General features: G+C 49.2%; 1 protein-coding gene across 1 annotated transcript; it reads left to right on the top strand.

Annotated features, from left to right (window-relative positions):
- Positions 1-4,276: 4,276 nt before the first annotated feature.
- On the top strand, positions 4,277-20,232 carry Lpo (lactoperoxidase). The gene is made up of 12 exons (XM_059269602.1): positions 4,277-4,352; positions 5,468-5,555; positions 9,135-9,295; positions 9,822-9,939; positions 10,227-10,356; positions 11,025-11,225; positions 12,593-12,917; positions 13,493-13,653; positions 16,910-17,162; positions 17,967-18,140; positions 19,273-19,510; positions 19,651-20,232. Exons 1-12 carry the CDS (start codon positions 4,277-4,279, stop codon positions 19,856-19,858), a joined length of 2,133 nt encoding a protein of 710 aa, XP_059125585.1. The 3' UTR covers positions 19,859-20,232.
- Positions 20,233-22,175: the final 1,943 nt, after the last annotated feature.

The following is a 22,175-nucleotide window of genomic DNA, read 5'->3' as shown; positions in this document are numbered from 1 at the left end:
GCACCAGAAACCAGGCCGTCATAAACTGACAGAACTGGAAGGTTCCGTGAGCCTTCTTCAGCTGCGCTGTTTAGAAACTGAGGTCCAAGACGGATGTCCAGGGTCACTTAGAAAGTGGGGAGACAGTTGCTGAACGTGGTGTTCTCTGGATGGACGTGAACCAATAGCTCTCCTCTGTAGTAAGATGATGCAGTGTTTGGTGGTGGTGGTGGTGGTGGTGGTGGTGTCTCTAAGCCAGTGCTCACAGATTTTCACCTTCATGCCTGCTGGCTGCAGCAGATCTGAATATCTGGCCAGCCCTGACAGTTTAGTCCCCGGTGTTTTAAACATTCTGAGGTCCTCTGGATCTCAACCAGGTACCTGAGCTGCAGCAGTACTGGACGGGCTTCATTTGGGGAGCACTGAGGGGTTGAACTCTGTTGCTTTTTATGTAACTGGCTATATTCAACACATACCCAGTGCCTCACCTCCAGCTGGGGCAAGGGATGATTTCTGCGGCAGAGGGCTTGATGAGAGCCACCGAGAATATAGAAGGAAAATAAACTCAGTCTCAAACTCAGTTTCTCTTACTGGCCTGTCACAGCTTGTTTTAGACACGAGGTCTGGGAGAATTCCCCACCCACCAGCAAGATCCACTGTAGCTGGATGCCAGCTGGGTGTTCCTAATCCCATTCATTTCTGACAGTCTCTACCTGGAGATATCATCAGATCTCACAGGCAGAGAGCTTCGTCCCCAAGACTGAACCCTGCTTTCAGATGCCAGCCACAAGCTCCATCTGACAGTGTTCCCGTGACTCCTCAAATTTGGTCAGCTTGCTGGAGATGCTCAGTAACTCAGGGGGATGCTTGCATGGGTTATTTCCAAGGACACAGATGAAAAAGTGCACAGGGCAAGTAAGTACGGGGGGAGGGGGGAGGGAAGGTGCGTGGAGCGACTCTGCTCTCTCTGGGCACACCGCCTTCCAGCAACTTCCAGGTGTTCAACCATCTGGAAGCCCTCTGGAGTCTTATGAAGATTTTATGGCGTAAGTACGATGGAAGCCCAAACAGCCAGCTAGACCCAACGCTGATAGGCTGAGCGGGGAAATCCCAGCAAGGCTTGTCTGTTGAGATTCTTCTTGGCTTCTCTGAGCAGCATTCCTCCCTCCCAGACACAGGGCAGGATCTCTCCTGAAATGGGAGGGTTCCGGTCCATTATCAGATGGCATAGTTCTGAGAATTTCACGGTCAATACAGAAAGGTGGGGAGGTGGGGGGCGACTAGAGAGTTTCTATGATGTTCCTCAGGAAAAAGACATCACAGTTTCTATATCCTAATTTAGAGAGGGAGTTATGAACCAGGAACCGCTGTGGATGAAAATCGTGTGTGTGTGTGTGTGTGTGTGTGTGTGTGTGTGTGTGTGTTTGTGTGTGTACACGTGCATGCATGTGTGAACTTGTAGTAAATAAGATATATAATACATGAAACATGGAGATACATATCATCTTTCGTAATATTGTGCTACTGCCTGTGCATTCTTCTCTTTGCTCTGGAGCTGCCGAAAGGTCAAATAGTGTTCTTCATGGAGACTGGGCGTTTACTGGTTTTCCAGCTGGCTCACTCCACCATCAACCTCAACAAGGTTCTCGCCATTGGTGGAAATGAATTCCCCACTCAGCCTTCCGCCCTCCTTGGTGATGGGCAAGTCTGAGAGTCACACTCCAGAAGGTCACAGCACTCTGTGCAGTACGGTCGTCAGAGCAGAACTGTTGCCTGTGAGCTTGCTGGAGGTGTAGACTCGGCGTCTCCTCCCACCACCTTCTAGGCCAGAGTCTGTATTTTTCCAAACTCAAGAGATGATTCTCACACACACTACAGGAGGAGAAACGGGCTATGAGATGATCAGCACTCTGACCCCACGCAGCCTCCAGATGCTAAGCTGCTCCACTCTTCACTCATTCAGCCTGTGTTCAGTGCTATTCTGTACCAAGGCTATGTGTAAACACACAAGAACACGAAAGAACTAAATAAGGCACTGGCTTCTGGGAACTCATAGTCTTATATGAAAACAGACATGAAGAGATATGAGTAAAATACTGAGGTAGGACAGGATGGGAAAGACCTAACTTTTCCCAGAGAAATCCGAGAAACTTCACAAAGAAAGGGTCATCTGGCTGGGGTTTTGAAAGCCCACTAGAGTTCAGGAGGCAGAGAGGACATCGCTTGAGGAGAGGCACAGGGTTGTGTCCCTGTCCCATCCCGACATGGGGGGGGGAGAAGAGGCTGTGGATCTCTCTTCAAAGCGTGCTGATTCTCAGGCAAAGGTGAAGACTGAGGGTTTGGGGACATGCCTAAAGTGAAGGCGGGGATAAAGATGCAGGTAAATACCCCAAGGAGCATAGAAACCCAATACTCTGTGCACTTTACCCAGGCCGCACTCAGCTACAGACAGGCTTTCCAGACTGCTTTCCAGACTGCTTGCATACCTGCTTTCCAGTGTCACGACCCCACATTTGCCTGGCTCTTCTTTTAGCCCCATGTCCTCCCTTCATGCCAGCCAGGAACCTTGGCCATGACACGGAAAATCAGTCAGCTTTGGCCTTGAATTCTTTCTTCCTCTTCCTGGTAAAGAGAGTATGCCTGTGTCTCAAAAAATGAGTAAAGCTGGGTTTCCTAATCAAGATGTGGTGGTTGCTCAGGGCAGAAGGAGGAGGAAACGGGAGGATGGGTGTTTGATGATGGGTCGAGAGCCTCGGCTTTACAAGATGCAAACTTTCTAGAGCTCTGTGGCAGCTCAGCATTTCTGTGCTGTGTGATTTACATGGTTATGGTGGAGATATTTATGCTGTGTTTTGTAAACACTGTTAAAAACAAAAACACCTCAGCGAGACTGTAAAATCACATTTGCTTGACTTAACGGACACTGTGAGAGTTCTGTAGGCACAAAGAAATGGTAACAGAAAGGTGTGGGGCACACACACACGTAATTCTGGTACTCAGGCTGAGACCGGAGGATCATGAGTTCAAGGCCAGCCTGGGCTACATAATGAGACTTAGAAGGAAGGAATAACAGAGGGGTAGGAAGTCCCAGAATGTTTTCCTACTTGGGGCCATACAAAGTAAGGACAAGAACCCATTGAGGAATTGAGTTATTGGGGGAATTTATCTTGGAGCTTTAGTCCAGTGATGAAACACTTGACCAGCATGGGCAAAGCCTTAGTTCAGTCTGCAGCATCACACATACAAAGAGAATTCATCTTGGATTTGAAAAAAAAAAAAAACTGCTAGGTATGGTGGCACACACCTTTAATCCCAGCACTCGGGAGGCAGAGGCAGGGGGATCTCTGTGAGTTAGAGGCCAGTCTGGTCTACAGAGTGAGTTCCAGGACACCTGGGGCTACACAGAGAAATTTCGTTTTGAAAAAAAAAATTCTTGGCCTGAGAAGTATTTATTCATATCTTACTATTTTTCTAAAGTCAGCTGGCGAAAGATACATTTCAACAAGACAAGGAGGGCCAGCATGCCACTTAGTGGTAGGGGCACTTGCCTGATGTGGACAAGCCCTGAATCACCAGCAGAAAGGGGAGGGGGGAAAGAAGAAATCCAGAAAGGAACGGAGGAAGAAGGGAGGGGAAGAGAAAGAAAGAGGAGACAAAATCGCTCATATTTCAGTCTGGTGATTGAGGCTTAGAGTGAAAAGTCATGATGAAGGCGTCAGTGTAGAAACTGAGGCTCAGCAGGCAACCCCAGACATGGCTGTGGACCCAGGGAAGCTCAGCTTCGTCCCAATGTCCTTCCATACCTTCCTGCCAAACTGATTTTTGGAGGGAGAGGAAAACCCTGTGGTATTTCTGAGGAGAGGTGTGGTGCCCGCTCCCAGCCCATGCCCTGTGCCACCCAGGAGGAACCTAGCTAGCAGGAAGCAAGCTATCTGGAGAAGAAGGGATGAGAAGTTCTGAGACTTGGAAACATTTGTCATTTCTGTGACATAACAAACCCAGGCTCCCCCGGCAGAATGGGACATCCTGGGTCATTTGACCCTGCCCCCTTCCAGGCAGGCCAGTGGCCCAGTGTTAAGTAATTTGTCCAAGCTCCTGGTGCTGGGTGGGGCAAATGCAGAGCTGTAATGCAGGGCCTCAGACCCTGGAGCTGCTCGCTCTCCCAGCCCGTGCACACCGCCAGTTTGTGTGGCTACGGCATCTGATTTCGCCTGGGCTTTGCCTGTTTCCTGAGACTCCATCTCTTCCAGTGGGGCTCCACTGAGGCTCCTACTGTGTCCCTGGTCTCGTTTCAGTGATGAAAACCCTGCTGCATCTCCCAATCCTCCTAGCTTCCCTGACCTTGCTCCAGATGGCAGTGTCTGCCAGAAATGGTAAGTGTCATCCTGTGTTCGCTTCTTGGAATAAGGCTGGGACGAAAGTACTGTCAGCTGGGTGGCTGGAAACAATACACATTTATTCTCACACATCCCAGAAGGCTAGAAATCCAAAATGAAGGTAACAGAAGGGCCATGTTCCTCCTGAAGGCTCTGAAGGAGCGGGGGGTGTCCCTTACCTCTTCCAGCTTCTTAGGGCTCCAGACATCTTTAGTATTCTTGGCTTATAGCTACCTCCCCCCGCCCCGCCCCGACACCCTGCTCCGTCTTTACTGTGTGTCCTTTCCTAAACCCATCATTCACTGGACTTGAGGTTCACCCTCCTCAGCATGACCTCATCTTGATTGATCACATCTGCAGAGACTGTTTGGAAATAAGGTCACACGCTGACGTTCCAGCCAGATACTGTTCAGCCCACTGCAGTCTCTTCGCAGGGAGCAGAGGCTGCCTCTCACACTCCACACCCCAACCTGAAGGGGATCAAGGAGCATATCTCTCCTTTAGTGTCCTTGCTTTCCTTGCTCCAAGGTCCTAGTTATTGGGTAAACTCTGAGATAGGCTTGCTCAAGGGTCCACAAGACCATCTCACCAGAAACCAGAAAGCCCAAGGTGAGTGGTCACAATGGACGTCCTGTTCTCCTCTTCCTGGGCATGCCACCGGAATTCCAAAAAGCGATTTTGACATCTTGCTGAAGAGGAGACTGGACTCTTCCCATTCTGTGCTACCTTCCTTTAAGGCAGTCGTTCTCAATCTGTGGGTCGAGACCCCTTTGTAGGCTTGACCGGCCCTTTCATAGGGGTCACCTAAGACCATTGGAAATATCAGATATTTGCATTGCGATTCGTAACAGTAGCAAAACTACAGTCATGAAGTAGCAACGAAAGTAATTTTATGGTTGGGGCCCACCACAGCATGAGGGACTGTATCAAAGGACCGCAGTGTTAGGAAGGTTGAAATCCACTGCTTTAAGGGGTCTGGTAAACTATCCTAATCTTGATCCCCTACCTGCTCAGGTTTGAGAGATGAGGTAATGGCTGAGAGGGGATCAGAAGCCAAGGGCATCTCAAAAGAGTAATAGGTGAGACCTGCTTCCTGCTTTTCCCTCCCCAAGGTCTGACTGCCAGAACGGCCACCATTTGTGAAACAGTGGATGAGGTCAAGGTCCAGGTCAACAAGGCCTTCCTGGATTCCCGGGCTAGGTAAGTGAGACACGGTGGAGATGAGCGTGAACTCCCTCCTCAGGCTTCCTGTGAATGACAAGTTCACCTAGACCAGTCCCGACAAGCCAGTGAGCCAAAGCAATTACAAAACTCGCCCTTCTGCCATTCTCCACCCCAGTCCTCCGAGTGTGTAGCAAATAGGAACACTAGCTTCCAAGTCCTGAAACCCCAGCTTCTAAGGCGTCTGGAGGGGACCGCTAACATAATCCTGCCGGGACTTCCCTCCACGTGGCCCAGGGTTTCTCTTGGTTATGCCTGCCAGACTTGGGAAGGTTCTCATTTAAGTTTTAGATTAAGGTGCGTTATGAAAGAATCAGGGAAGGAAGGTTCCGTTTTCTCCGTAGGTTGTATTTATGATTTCAAGTTTATTTGGGGTCTCAAAAGAACTTTAATTTTAAAAATGTTACTTCTTAAGTTTCAAAATCTTCACAAAGATAGTTTCCAATGTATTATGAACTGTTAAAAGCACATAAGAGGATGATAAGTTAATGAAGTAATTAAATGTCTTTCATATGCTAGAACTATGTCTGTAGTCACGCTAAATATAAATGTAATCCATTCACAGAGACAAAATTGGGAGGGGCCGATTATTATATACACCTCCTTATTATATAACCTTCTATATATGTTGTCCATTTGTCCAAGTTAAGCCAAAATCAGGTAAATCAGAACAAGCTTGAAAATAAGCTTTGAGTTTGCTAATCTGAAATAATATTTAAAACCAAGAATATTTTAGTAGTAATATAACCTGGCTTTCATCAGGTGTTCCAGAAACAGAACCACAAGCCCGAAGTCAGTGTGGGTAATTTACAAGAGAAATGCTTTCAAGGAAGTTGCCATATAATGCAAAATTAAGTGAGACTGTGGTTTGAAGTCCAGCCTCAGCTGGACCAACCCCACCACCACCCAGAGAAACCCAGAGTGTGAGGTGTACCGTGGCGTCTGTCCCACCTTGGAATAAGGGAGTAGAACTTTCACATACCACATGAGGCTGATGCAGCCCCAGGCGTGGGGCTCCAGGGACAAGAGTTAAGCATGCTGGTGCTATTCCTGGGAACCTCTAACCAGGTAGGCTCCAGGGCTCAGGAGCAGGTGTAAAGCAAGGCTACAGGGGTGAGTCTTTGGAGGCTGCACCCACAGCAGCTGGGTAAGGAGTACATAAACCCTCCTGATGCCTCTGAGGAGCCTGACCAACAGACCAAGTGACCGTTTACCCCGTGAATGGGGCTGGGACTCATGAAACTAGCAATTCCCCTCAGGAAGTCTATCTTCCACCAGTAGAGAGGCTGAAAAACAGGAACAACCATGTGGCCAAGCCCAGTAGTGCAGACCTACAATCCCAGCTACTCGAGAGGCTGATGCAGGAGGATGGCAAATTCAAGGCCAGTCTTGGCTATAGAGTGAATTCAAGGGCAGCCTAGGCAATTAGTGAATCAATAGGATCCTGCCTCAAAAGAAGAAGGGAAGAGAGCTGAGGATGCAGCTCGGTGATACTCAGTGAGAAAGTGCCATCTAGCAAGTACAAAGCCATGAGTTCAATCCCCAGTCCAGGGGAGAGGGGAGCGGCCATGGCATTGAGCAGAAGGCACCTTCAATCCTTCGTAGTTCTGTGTCTAGATCAGAGCTTCTCCCCGACTCATCTCTGGATAATCTCCCTGCTCCATGATTCTTTTGGTGACTTTCAGATGTTTTTAGTCCCCAGAAACAGTATCGTTTCAGGAGTTCGAAGGTCAGTCGAAGAAGGTAAAGTCCCAAGCTGCTGACTTCCTTGGCTCTAAAGTGCCTGGGCTCTGTGGTGACAAGAGGGACCCCAGAGGTTCTCTCCCTTGTTCCAGGACTCCCCCGACTCTCCTTGGGGGCTGAGCAGAGAGGCCAGGGATGGCAAATCCACCGGTCCTGAACAACTCAGTGGCTTCCTGGGGCCTCTCTGATTTCTTTTCTGAGTACTCAGAGAAATCTATTGCCAACTCGAAGACCTGGAAAATCCTCTGGGCTGTACTGAGAGCTCCAGACCCGTGCTTGAGGTATCTAGCTTTAGATCTGACTCCACTCTCTCTGGGCTACCGAGCTACACTTCCTCATAAAAACAGAAAAAAGATGTGCGTGGTGTCGTGTGACTTTAATCTCGGCACCCAAGAGGCAGAGGCAGGAAGGTCTTTGTAAGTTTGAGCCCATCCTGGTCTACATATCGAGTTCCAGGCTAGCCAAAGCTGTTGCATGGTAAAAGCTTGTGGGGTTTTGTTTTGTTTTGTCTTGTTTTGCCTTCTGCTTGTTTGTTTGTTTTTGTTTTATTGCTATTGTTTTGTTTTGAGGGGTTTTTTGAGACAGGGTTTCTCTGTGTAACAGCCCTAGCTGTCCTGGAACTCGATTTGTGTGGACCAGGCTGGCCTCGAACTCACAGAGATCCACCTGCCTCTGCCTCTCGAGTTCTGGGATTAAAGATGTGCGCCACCATGCCCGGTTTTTTGTTTTTGTTTTGTTTTTACAGGCAGCAGGAAGACAGCATGGTTCTCTTTAGAAAGGTTAGGCTAGAGCTGGCTCTCCTTGTACCTTTCCTCTCAGCTGTCAGTTCCTTGGGATAAGCCATGGCACCTGTCGGCACTTTAAATGGAGCTAATAGCCTGATGTGAACAGAGACAGGGCAGGCACTACAGCCAGTGAGTTAAACACAACCAGAAAGCTGATTTCGTGAGAACCAGAGCCATTTTCAATATTTCAGAGACTTAGAGACAGAGATCTAGTAGAGAGATCCTCACACACAGGGGACTGAGGCACAGTGAGGCCATGGAGGACTTTCAAGTCTCTAGCCTCTCTGAATTGTCATAGACTTCAGAGTAGATCATCTTGGGGGTTCTTGTTTTGCACAAGGAAGACAAAAAGACTAAGGTTGAGCTTTCCTGAGATGTTTGGCGTTTGGCTCTGTGCTTCTGGTCACAGACTCCACACCTGCTCTAGGGTCAGATGCATGGGCAGAACTGGAGGCACATTTGTGTCCTGGCCCTAAAAGTCTTAGGTTACAAGGCTCAGCAGTGTGCCAGGAGTTCTCCAGTCTGGAGCCATCCATCCATTGTAGGACCCGGGTGGTCTTAAGATACCCAGTGGGTTCTGACACAGCCAGCCAGGTACAATCTTCCAGCTGGAATTAGGGATCTTTTGATTCATCCACCAGTTTTACTTAAGATCAGACTTAGCCGGGTGGCGGTGGCATACACCTTTAATCCCAGTACTTAGAGGCAGAGCCAGGCAGATCTCTGTGAGTTCAAGACCAGCCTGGCCTACAGAGTGAGATCCAGGACAGGTACCAAAACTACACAGAGAAACCTTGTCTCAAAAAAAAAAAAAAAAAAAAAAGATCAGATTTAACTTCATAGCCACCATGGTTTCCTTCTCCCCAAAGAGGTTTTTCCAACAGTGTCAGAAGGGACAAGAGGGAGCCCACATTTACTCCTCAGAACCTTTGTGTCTTCCCCTGTTCACCCATTCCTTTGCACCTCTCCTGTGAGCCGCTGACACACCTCTGCAGAGCCAGCTTATGAACCCCATTGGTTCCTACTGTAGGCTGAAGACTGCCCTGACCACCCAGGCTCCTACCACCCGTCACTTCTCAGAGTATCTCAAGCAAGCCAAAGGCCAGACGCGCACAGCCATCCGCAGCGGGCAGGTGTGGGAAGAGTCTCTAAAGAAACTGAAGAAGGCGGTGTCCTTGACCAATGTCACAGGTACAGACAACTCGCTAGCCCTCTAATGACAGGAAGGGATCATCAGTACAGAACAGAGGCCCCCCAACCTGCTAGGGACTAGCTACACAAAGAGACATTTCTGTCCGTCTTCCTTCTTAGTTAAACCCAAAGGCCATACTGGCAGAGCTCAGAGGGCCTTCAGGGAACAGCTAAGCCCATGCCCCCTTTGCAGATGAAAGAACTCGTTGTGACGAGGTTATACTGCCAGCTGATAGAGAAGGGCTCAGTGTGCTCACTGTATTATGGCAGTTTGTAAGGCTTTTCTGCCCGGAGGGAATGCCAAAGTCAATAAACGGGGTTTCTGGCCCCAAACTAGTGTCCTCACTCCTTCAGGTGAAGGGGAGATGTAAGCTACTAGTGTCATGTGGGTTTGCAGGGAGTTCTCAAGAGATGAAACCTATCCTGTTCCGGGGAACCCTGGGCTGTCATCTCTAGTCTGACTCCCGGCCAGTTACTGTTCTGTGTCTCAGAACTCCGCCCTGTTTGGGGTTCTCTTCTGTTTCAGGCCAAGGCCTGGACTTCACTAAGCTCTCTCGGGAGGTGGGCTGTGATCCCCCTGCTCCGGCAGTGAATTGCAACATAAGCAACCCTTACCGGACCATCACTGGAGTCTGTAACAACAGGTGACCCTAAGAGCCACTGCCCCGGCCAGCATCTCTGCCCCTTGGACATGACATCACAACTACTGGATCCCTTTAAAGAATACCCATCTCCAGTGAGGCCACTGTGGCCCACTGGGAACGGTCCTTTCCACCAAGGCAGACAGTCCCGTGCCCTGGGATTGGGAAAATTCAGAACCCTACAATGCGGAGGGCCTGTCCTCCGCAGAGCTCAGGTTAAGGGGCTCTGGGTGAAGGCGGGAGCCCGGAGGCCACCTGCTGTGGCTGAGAGCTGTCTTGCTGGGTTTCAGGAAGAATCCGGAGCTGGGATCCGCCAACAGGGCTCTGGCTCGCTGGCTGCCGGCAGAGTACGAGGACGGGCTCTCCCTCCCCTTCGGGTGGACGCCGGGGAAGACGCGGAACGGCTTCCCTCTCCCGCAGGTGAAGGAGGACGGAGTACAGGACGGGAGGCAATGAGCCACACACAGGTCACACCGCACTGAAAAGGAGAGAGGGGGGCGCCGCTGAAATTAGGACTTGCTCCCTAGCGATATGTTCCCCGAACTGCCACGAGAGGGCAGCAGAGCCCGGGGCCCAGCCAGGTGGTGGCGGTAATGTCCCAACTGTGCAAGCCTGGTACCCTGGGGTCTCCCAGGCAGATGGTTTCCTTACACTGTTCTACTTGCGCCTACTCTGTCCCTGCCCCTGGAGTGTACCAGCTGTCGTTTTACTGCAGGTCTGATCTGTTGGCCTCATCTGAGTTGGCAGCCCCTCCCCAGGGTCCTTCTTCCCATGCCCAGAAACCTGGCACTTCAGTCACAGGCATGCCACCGTCAGCTTGCCTTGGTTTTCTCTCTCCATAGTAAGGCTGCTTGACCACTGTGCAGTCACACAGACCTAGGTTCAATCCCACCCCTATCCCTTCAGTAGCTGCAGGGTCAAGAGCACCGACGTCTCCCCTTTAGGGTTCTGTGTCCTCATCTACAAAGTTACCATGCACCCCACCTTGCACACGCCTGTTGGGATGGCCCTTGGGACAAAGCGTGGTTGAATCTGAATCCTCAAGGCATGCTTTCTTCCAACCTGACCTCCCTCCCCTCCATGTGCAGCCCCGTGAAGTCTCCAACCAGATCGCTGGCTACCTGAAGGAGGAGGAGGTTCTGGACCAAAACAGATCCCTGCTCTTCATGCAGTGGGGTCAGATCGTGGACCACGACTTGGACTTTGCCCCCGAAACTGAGGCAGACAACTACTCCAAAGCCCAGTGTGATGAACACTGTATCCAGGGAGACAACTGCTTCCCCATCAGGGTAGGGCCTCTTGCAGCTTCCATGTAGCACACATTCCCAGCCCAAAGATCGAGATCTCTTGATAGCGTTCAACGCTGACGTCATAGCTTCATATCCATTCATGTGCTCATCCATCCACTCAGCAATTAGACAACAGTGACCTATTCTATGCCAGGGGAGGGTGGCAAGCACTAGGAATTCAAAGGTAAGATACGTCCTTGCGCCGGGCGGTGGTGGTGCATGCCTTTAATCCCAGCACTCAGGAGGCAGAGCCAGGCGGATCTCTGTGAGTTCGAGGCCAGCCTGGGCTACCAAGTGAGTTCCAGGAGAGGCGCAAAGCTACACAGAGAAACCCTGTCTCAAAAAAACAAAAAACAAAAAAAACAAAAACAAACAAACAAACAAACAAACAAAAACAAACAAACAAACAAACAAAAAACCAAAAAAACATCCTTGCTCTCAAGGACAAAAGGCTATCATGGAAATGAACACATAAACTATTGACAGAACGGGAAATTGTCTATACCCCACCCAGCAGCATCTGAGTCTCCTGGGGACTTATTAGAAACCCAAAATCTCAAGCCTCCCCCCAGATGTTGGGAGATAGAGTCTGCATTTTATCAAGACATATCCATCCGTCCCACCCACCCCCCTTCCGTCCATGGGGTTCTTCCTATGCTTAGTTTATGGAATTCTACTCTATGTTGCCTTGAAGGGAGACTTCCTTTCCCCGAAGGGGCTGAGAGCAACAGGGAATGCCCGGCAGGAGAGAGGCTTGCAGTGGTCTCTTCTTCTTAATTGTAGATTTTTATATTTGGAGAATTGTTTACTCAGGACGATGAATCAATACTCCGTGCTGTGGTGGGGAAAAAAAATCTGAGCCACGTGTCGATCTGGACTTGAGTCTCGTGTCTTTTCCTCCTAGTTGGTAGGCGCTGAGGCAGGTTAACTTATTGAGACTGTTTTCTCGTGTGTGAGAGACTCGGCGGCCTGCCTCACAGGCTCTCTGAGGGACAGAACGAGATGAAGTACACACACTGGTTGGCACATGGAATCCCAAGGCTGATATTCCAGTAGTAATTACTAAAGCGCATGTCATATGCGGCTTGCCTGTCTGGGGCTCTCAGGAAATCCTGTCATTTCTGAGCTCTTACTGTGAAGAATGAATCATTACTTTCTGCTCTTGAGCATCAGGATATAAAGAACTTTGGAGTGTTATGGGTCCAGGAAGTATAACATCAGCAGGAGGCATCTAGGGCCAGTGTCTGGCAAGAAGCCCAGGAGGGTGCCGTGAGCATCTTTTCATCCAGACTGACCCTGGGAAGGGTTGCCGGGGTCCAGATGTTTTGTCCTTGTACAATCATATTCCCCAATGCATCTCTCTACAGTTTCCAACTGGTGACCCTAAGCTGAAGACTCAGGGGAAGTGCATGCCTTTCTTCAGAGCGGGATTTGTCTGCCCCACATCGCCCTACCAATCCCTGGCCCGAGAGCAAATCAATGCACTAACCTCTTTTATGGATGCTAGCTTGGTGTATGGTGCTGAGTCAGGCCTGGCAAATCGACTTCGAAATCTCAGCAGCCCCCTGGGCCTCATGGCTGTCAATGAAGAGGTCTCAGACCATGGGTTGCCCCTCCTGCCTTTCGTCAAAGTGAAGCCCAGTCCCTGTGAGGTTATCAATGCCACTGCTGGTGTGCCCTGCTTCTTGGCAGGTGAGTCTAGCCTGGGGTGGGGGTGGGGCTACAGGATGAGGGGATTGTTAAAGGAGGCTGCTCCGTCTCAGCATTTTTCCAGAAAAATGCCCCAAGCCAACACGATCATAACACTGAACTAGGGAGGAGACAAAGGGCCCAGATGAAGAAAGAATCCAAAAACAAGTATTCACTGTAGAACAAAGTAAATCCAGGGGGAAAAATACAAAGAAAATCCACATAACCCCATCATCCACCAATATTAGCCATTAGTATTTTATAATATAATATAATATAATATAATATAATATAATATAATATAATATAATATAATATAATATAATATAATATAATATAATATAATATAACTTTCTTGTCTTCTCTATCACGGGCATAGTTCCAGCCCAGCTTGGTGGCACAGTTCTATAATCCCACCACATCCTTCACTGTCCGTCTGTCTGTCCCTCTCCACTTGACTTTTCTTAAACTACCTTGAAGGAGGGGCTTAGGAGAGAGTCTTGGGGGCTCAATTTTATTTGTGCAGCTCCTTGGTCCTGCTTAGAGAGAACCCATCTTCCTGCCTTCTGGGCTTTTAGGAGACTCCCGAGCCTCGGAGCAGATCTTGCTGGCCACATCCCATACACTCTTTGTCCGGGAGCACAATCGATTAGCCAGAGAACTGAACAGCCTCAACCCCCACTGGGATGCTGAGAAGCTCTATCAGGAAGCCAGGAAAATTCTGGGAGCCTTCGTACAGGTATGGAGGCAGGAGCACCTGCCTCTGCCGGCTGCCCACTCCAGCACCCGCCTCTGCTTTCCGATTGGTTACTTCCAGCTGATACTGTTTCCCACGCTCGTCCCTACTCCTTCCTCTCTTTTGCTTCTCTCTAAGTGTCTGATCAGCTCCCTGCTTTAAAATGTATCCCCACGTTCCGAATGTGGCGAGTCTTCGAGGTGTGGTCCCTCCGTGAGCCTGCGCTATTGCTATCCCTGAGACCACAGGTTCTCTCGCTCTTGGGGCTGTTCCTTTGCAGTGTCTTCAGCTATTTTAATTTCTCTTCTTCTTCTTGAATTTCCTCGTGCTTTATCAGCTAGCTAACTGAAGGAGACTTAGAAGGGTTGATGGTGTATGTGTGTGTGTGTGTGTATGTGTGTGTATGTGTCTGTGTCTGTGTGTGTGTGTGCCTGTGTGTGTATGAGTCTGTGTGTGTGTATGTTGTGGTTTGGTTTGATTTTTTTTTCCTTTCCGGAGCTGAGGACTGAACCCAGGGCTTTGGGCTTGCTAGGCAAGCGCTCTACCACTGAGCTAAATCCCCAACCCTGGTTTGATTTTAAGATAGGGTCTCATTAAGCCCACACTGGCCATGACCTCCTGATACTCCAGCCTCTATCTTCTAAGCTCTGAGATCATGAGCGTTCAACATCACATCTGGCTGGTTAGTAGTTAGATCTTTTATTATTGTCCTATGGAATCCTTAGGGTCTGGTTTGCTGGAGCTTCTGTATGAGCTCATTTTCTGTTGTAGGTAGTAGTAAATTCTACTGATCTTTTCTATGTCTAGCCACTGTCATTTCAAAACTACTGCTGAGTTAACTCAAGCTTATTATTGCTGTTATTACTACTATTATTTCAAGTAGTGTATTTTCAATTGAATAATTTCATTTCTTTTTTATTTTTATTTTTAAAACTCTACATTTTGCTGAGATGTTTCCTTTTTCCCACTTGTTTCAGGAAAATCTATAATTGGTTGAGGGATTGTTAAGATGGTGACTTTATTTTTATTTTTTAATTTTTAATTTCTGGTTTTTCAAGACAGGGTTTCTCTCTGTCCTGGATCTCGCTCTGTAGACCAGGCTGGCCTCGAACTCACAGAGATTTGACTGGCTCTGCCTCCTGAGGGCTGCGATTAAATGCGTGCACCAACACGACCAGGCAAGATGGTGACATTAAAATCTTTATCAACGGTAGGATAGGGTTGCAGCTCAGTGGTAGAGTGCCAACCTAGCAGTCAAGGCTTTAGGTTCAATCTGAAACAGTGCAGCAAATATATATCTGTACGTGTTTGTGTGCTTGGGGGGTGTGCACATATGTCTGGGGCACATGCACCTACATATGTGTATGTAGAGGCCAGAGGACAGCCTCTCTCACGGGTCATTCCTCCAGAAAGCCAAACACATGCTTTAGCTTTGGACACACAAAGGAGGTCGGGCTGGCCGGCCACAAGCTCCAGGGATCTACTACCTGCCTCTGCCTCCCCAGCTCTGAGATTACAAGTCCATGCCACCATGACCAGCACCCAGCTTTTTTTTTTTTTATTTATGGGTTCTGGGGATCAAAGCCAGGTCCTTGTGATTGCAGAGCAAGCTCTCTACTGACTGAGCTATCTCCCCAGCACTGCATAAAAGCCTTACAGGCCAATTCTGTCTGATTCCTGTGGGTACTGGCATCAGTTGACTGCCTTTTCTCACTCCAAGTGTGGCTTTCCTGGTTCTTGGTGTTACTGAACATTCTAGAGACTTTGATACTGTCCAAATCTTTACTCTAGCTGGTGGTTACCCTGCTTAGGTTTAGCACATACATTCGGGTCTGCTTAGGATTCTGTTCCAGTGACAGCTTGGTCCTGAGTCCTTCCCATGCTCCTCTGGTCCACTTTATTCATCCAGTGCATGTGAACTTCCACTCCCTTCCTGCTGGTGCTGTGTTCAGGGCACCAAAGTTTTTTTCTGGCTGCCTGATGTTGCTAAGCAACCTCCTAGAGAAGCAGAAGCCACTATGCCTGGATCTCCTTGGTGAAGAGCCAAGGGTGAGAGGAAACAGACAGTGTTCCGCTGCCCCCAAGAAAGTTGAGACCGTCCACAGCCTGGACTGAGGAGCGGGGTGGGTTTGGCTAGGGCTCTTGAGGGCTTGATGTGTGAGGCAGGGATTGGGGCTCTCTGCCAGTCTGCATTGGATTTCCCTGGCCCTTGGTCTCTGAAAAGAGAAAGCAGGCATTTCTTGGCTTCTTTTTGTACATCTCTGTTGAAGGTATCAGGCTGCAGGCCTCCTCTGCACCCAGTTCAATCCGAGGGTATGAGGAACTCACTGCATGGTCATTCTTCAAATTCTGGGGTCCTCAGACAGTTCATATTCTTTTTTCTAGCTTTCAGAGTATTTTCTTGACATTTTAATTTGTCTCTGTTCGTAGTCCAAAGGGAGTATGAGGTCCCCTGGAGCAGGAGTTACAGATAGCTATGAACTTTCTGACATGGTGCTGGGAACTGAACTCAGGTCCTCTAGGAGAGCAGCAAGTGCTCTAACCACACAGCCATCTCTACAGTCTCACTAGGTCTCATGTTGCTCAGGCTGGCCTCACACTCACTGTGTAGACAAAGCTGACCTCAAACTCCACATCCTCATGCCTTCACAGAGCCAGGCCTGGAACTAGAGGTGTGGATCACCACAGCCATGTGTCATTATTGTTGTCATTCTAGGGCCGTTTGTCCGAGTTGGAAATAGCAGTCTCACTGTGTAGCCCAGGCTGGCCTCAAATCTCCTGCCTCAGCCTCTGGAATGCTAAGATTATAGACAGGTATCACCACACCAGCTCAGAGTCCTTTTATTATTTCCTGTGGAATAATTTTCAGGTTCTTTAGCTACAGTAAATAGTGAGTATAAAGGAAAATAAGGCTATACCACCTTATTTTAAACAGAGGGGCACGCACACACACACACAGCTATTTTTAATTAAGATGACCTATTTCTATATAAACTACTAGAGCCAGAAATCTTGCTGCTAAAACAGAGAGTATCAAATTGAAATGACCAATTAGTATAACCTATGTGAAGATATCATGAGAAAGAGCTGAAAGGATGTCATGATTGATTAACGATGTCTGCCACAGTCACAGGAATGGAAACTGGGTACGAATGCTATCCATTGCCATCCTCTTGGCAGCAGTTCCTCTCCAGCCTCCCATTGCAGAGGAGTTTACCCCTTCTCATGTCCTTTCCTCATGACTCCTTTCTCCCTTCAGATTGTCACCTTTAGGGACTATCTCCCCATCCTACTGGGTGATGAGATGCAGAAGTGGATACCCCCATACCAAGGCTACAGTGAAACTGTAGACCCCCGAATTTCCAATGTCTTCACCTTTGCTTTCCGCTTTGGCCACTTGGAGGTCCCCTCTACCGTGTCTCGCCTGGATGAGAATTATCAGCCCTGGGGTTCAGAACCTGAGCTCCCCCTACACAAGCTCTTCTTCAACACCTGGAGGCTGGTCAAAGATGGTGAGTCTTTTCAGGGAAGTGCTCTCGCCTGAGCCCTCTCATTCTCCAACTTGTAGGGACTCCTGGTGTGAGGATCACCTTCCAGACACTTCCTGTGTGAGGCAGACAGGAGAATTCATCTCACTGAGTCTTAATTTCCTTGTCTGTAAAATAAGGGCAACAGTAGTACCATCTCATAGGACAGCAAATGAAATGAGATAGATTATTAGAACACTCTATTGTGATCCTAAGACACAAAGAGTGATCAGGAAATAATAGTTATTTCCTCCTTCTGGTTTCCCACTGTCTAAGATTCTTCTGCCTTTTCCTGCCCTAGGCGTCTCTGGACTCTGAAAACAGAATTTGTGAGCTTGGTAAATTGTGCTGTTCTAGAACCTTCTTTCTCCATGAGGTGTCATAGGTTGGGTGCAACTTTCTTATTCCTCTGTTGAGACTGACTTTCCTTCAAGTTTAACCAGGCAGGGCTGTTTCCTGAAGACATGTGGTCCATCTTCCTCTGGGAAAATGTGTGGAAAACGAAGGAGCTGACGCCATGAGCTAAGACATGAAAAAAAAACGCTTGCTAGTCATTCATCCATCAGCCCATGAGTGCCCTTTTCTGTCACCTCAGAAAGCATAGACTGGACTCCTCTTACCTGGAACAAAGGCTGCATTGTGCTCTTCCCTCTCTGGTTCCATGCAGAGATACCCCAGCCATTCCAATTTCCTATTGAGAGAAGCTATCTGGGGCAGAGAGGGCCCAGCATGGAGCATGCCCTCACCCTATTCCTGTCTGAAGGATGGCCTCTTGGTGTTCCTCTGCAGGTGGAATTGACCCTCTGGTTCGAGGCCTGCTGGCCAAGAAGGCCAAGTTGGTGCATCAGGATAAAATGATGACTGGGGAACTCCGCAACATGCTGTTCCAGCCGAATCACACCATCCATGGCTTCGACCTGGCTGCCATCAACATACAGCGCAGCCGGGACCACGGACAGCCTGGTGAGTGGGTCTGGGCTCTCACCTGGTCTGGAGATCTTTCTGGCTACCTTCTGGGGCTCCTGGACACTGTCCTCTGGAACTCCAAGGAGACAATCATTCCTGAAGCTAGAGGCAAGCCCATTTTACAAACCCATGGAAGACATCCAGGAAACGGAGTCTTCTGTTTTCCTAATGCAGAGATGTGAATACACACCTGCTGTTATCTTAGAGCTCCAGAAGAAAACAAGAGCAACAACGAACTTATGAAACCAGTTTAAAAGCCCAGAGCAGAAGCGCCAGACTTGGTGCCATCCACAGGAAAGCCCAGTACTCCAGAGGCCATGGCAGGAAGATTGTCCATTCAAACCTAGCATGAGCTCCGCAGAGAAACCTTAACTGGAAGAGGAGGAAGGGAGGGAAGGGTGGAGATCTGGTGGAGTTTTCTTTGTACACATGAAAAGCAGTTTTGTTGTTCCTAAGAGCCAGGTTGCTTGAGATCAGATCTCAGCAGGCCATGTACCAGCTGTCTTAGTTGCTGGTCTCATTCACTGTGATGAAACCCCCGAGAAACACAACGGAAGAACGGGTTTGTTGTGGATCAGTGTGAAGGTGCAGTCAGCCCATCGTGCAGGGAAGGCATGGTACCCAGACCACGACATAGCTGGTCACAGTGTAGCCGTGGTCGGGAAACATCGAGTGATGGATGCTGGTGCAGTATCCTTCCTCTTTATGTTCAGGCCACAGGCTGCTGCTGCTCATGTTCAGGGTCTTTCCATCGTAATTAACCCTATCTAGACACTCCCTCATGCGCATGCCCAGAGATGTCTCCAAAGGTATTCCAGATCTTGTCACACTGACCATCAGTGTCAACAGTCACACTAGTTCCAGGACTTGAGGCAGGCTCCAACAGCTTTGTTCTCATTTGTTTGCATGGTGCTTGGTACAGTGCCCAGACCCATGTAAGTCACAGGTAAGCTGTCACCCTCCCCAAACTGAAGGACCACAGATGAAAAGCCATGCATTATATTTCCCTTGTCCTGAAAGCTCTGATCCCAGCCTTTTCCCGGCTTCTGGGGGTAGAGTGGTGACATCCCCAAGGGAAAACACGAGTGACGGGTCCCTGGGTGAGCCAGCCCTGTCTTCCCTCCCCTAGGGTACAACTCCTGGAGAGCTTTCTGTGGTCTGTCACAGCCAAAGACGCTAGAAGAGCTGAGTGCTGTGCTGAGAAATGAGATGCTGGCCAAGAAGCTGCTGGATCTCTATGGAACCCCCGACAACATTGATATCTGGTTAGGGGCCATTGCTGAACCGCTGGTCCACAGGGGTCGAGTAGGGCCTCTCCTGACCTGCCTCCTGGGACGGCAGTTTCAGCGGATCCGAGATGGAGACAGGCAAGTAAAATCACTGAGTGGGGCAGGAGGAGTCCTTCCCGTAGGCAGGGATCCCCAATGCTCTTCATGAGATCTGACTCCATAGGTCATCATAGGATAGTCACTGGACTGTGCGACACGACCCCGCTCTGTCCTTGTAGGTTCTGGTGGGAGAACCCTGGGGTCTTCACAGAGAAGCAACGGGATTCTCTACAGAAGGTGTCCTTCTCGAGACTCGTCTGTGACAACACTGCCATCAACAAGGTCCCGCTGAACCCATTCCAGGCCAACAGCTACCCCCATGGCTTTGTGGACTGCTCTTCTATTGATAAGCTGGACCTCTCCCCCTGGGCCTCAGTGAAGAAGTAGGAACCTCCTGCCCATGGCTTCCTGCACTGCACAGCCCATGGTCCAAGATATCATTTCAAGCAAGTTCAATGACCTGGTCCTTTCAAGTTGGACACCCAAGTCCCACATCTTCATTTCTTGCATCCTCCAGATGGTGGTCAAAGGTGGCCTCAGCCTTTCTGGCTCTTCCCCTTGGGTCCCACCACCTCCATGTCACCTTCTCAGCCTGTGGAAATCATCCTCTTACAAGACGCCCCTCCAGCTTGTCAGATGTCACCTGCCCTCTTCCTGAATGAGCACTGACTGAGGCTGTGACCTCTGACCCTTAGGTTTCCTCCTGTCCTCCCAGACTAGAATATAAGCATCCTGAGCCACAGACTCTCCATCTGCTTCTGGGTATGGCTTGTGGCACTCAGCATGGTGTTCACCACACAAAGTGCTCAATAAATATCCAACTGTTCCTTCTGAGGGACAGGTCTTGCAACCATGGCTATAAGTACCCGGATGCTTAGAGTCCAGATGTGTCTTATGGCTAGGAGATCCTGGGCATCAATCAGTCTGATGGGGAGAATCATAACTGAGTGAGAGGTGCAAGAGCCTTAGTGATCTCGGGGTGACACTGCTGTGGGGTACCACGGGTTTCCAAGCCTGGATTTCCCAGGAACTAAAACTGATTTCGTCAGTCCTCTAAGAAACACCCTATTTATGCTGGACAGTCCTTGGACGCTGTATAGCTTCTAAAGTGGCAGCTCCAGAACATTCCTTGTGCTGTGGCCCGATGTGTATTTATACAGCCTTTAACTTTTTTCACAGGGTCTCACGTTATATCTTAGGTGGGCTTGAACAGACTATGTAGTCCAGAGTAACCCCAAATTCTCAATCCTCCTAAATTTACATGACTTCATCCTTCTTAGTGCTGGAATGTACTACCATTGCCTGGTTGACATTCGTGTGTGTGTGTGTGTGTGTGTGTGTGTGTGTGTGTGTGTGTGTGTGTGCACGCATGTGTGTAAAAGCCCTCCAGGGGCTGGAGAGATGGCTCAGTGGTTAAGAGCACTGGCTCCTCTTCCAGAGGACACTGGTTCAATTTGCAGCACCAGCAAAGCTGCTCTCAATTGTCTGAAACTCCAATCCCGGAGGATCCTCTGCCCTCTTCTGGCCTCTGTGAGTACTGCATGCTTGTGGCACCTAGGCATCGTGCAGGCAAAACACCCATATAAGTGATAAACAAAAAACTAAAAATAAATAAATGAATAAATAATAATGTAAAAAGACCCTCCAAAGTACAAGGCCCTAGCTCAACCCTAGCACTACAGAAATTAGTTAGTTAATAAATCCATTGTTCGGTTAATTAATTGACTAATGATATCTACCCTTGCCAGGTCTGATGGTACAGGGGAATCATAAGTTCAAGATAGACCCGTGCTACAGAGCAAGCTCAAGGTCAGCCTGGACAACTTGACAAGACCTTGTTTCAAAGTAAAAAAGGGCTAGAGATGTAGCTCAGTGGTAGAGTGTTTGCCTAGCATACGCAAGGCCCTGGGTTCAAGATCAGCAATACAGAGGGAAAGTACCATACGGATAAAGACCAAACAATCAGAGAGTCATTTCCCACCCTATGGCAATTTCTTTGGGAAGTCCTTGATCATAGCCCTGATCTGCAACCCATCCCAAACCAGCATTGAATGAGGCTCCCCCTCTGTGAGCATCCCTCTCCTCCTCAGTGAGGTAAAGGGGAGAAGTCCGTGACTGCTACTCCCCACAGTGAGATCCTATCTTTACCTCACCATATTCCCAGGGGTCCTCCCCACGTGTGAGAATCTGGAGAGAAGAAGGAGTGTGCCAACCCACTAAGGGCCAGCTCTTGACAAGATCCCAGGCCAGACACACCCCTCCCCTTCCCTCAACACTGAGGTCTGATCACTGGAATCCTGGAGTAAGGAGCCATCTGCCCCTTGAGGATCCCTGAGCCACTCAGTGTTCTAGTCTGCAGGGACACAGGGGCCTCCACTTTTCCAGCAAAGCCTTCCCACCAGACCTCAGCTGCCCATCCCATGGACACCATTTTGTCCCCTCCCCTTCCCAGGGTCTGACACCGAAGGAGTAAGTAGCAAACACGTGCCAGAGTAATGAGCAAACGTCAGGACTTGGTGACCACGTTCCTGTCCACAGAGTGGTAGAGGAAGGCGGTGAGGGATGAGGGTCTGTTCAGTGTGGCCTGGCCTCAAGGCTTCTAAGAACTAGCTACCCTCCACACACGAACTAGCCAGAGAGGGCTTCCCAGCAACATCACTCTAGAAACACAAGGGTACAGACCGCACTGGCTCAGACTGGAGGA

This window comes from Peromyscus eremicus, chromosome 8a, assembly GCF_949786415.1.
Source record: "Peromyscus eremicus chromosome 8a, PerEre_H2_v1, whole genome shotgun sequence".
In the NCBI taxonomy this organism is placed as follows: Eukaryota; Metazoa; Chordata; class Mammalia; order Rodentia; family Cricetidae; genus Peromyscus; species Peromyscus eremicus.
The sequence above is the reverse complement of the archived record's forward strand: the minus strand, read 5'-3'. Positions and strand labels throughout refer to the sequence as shown.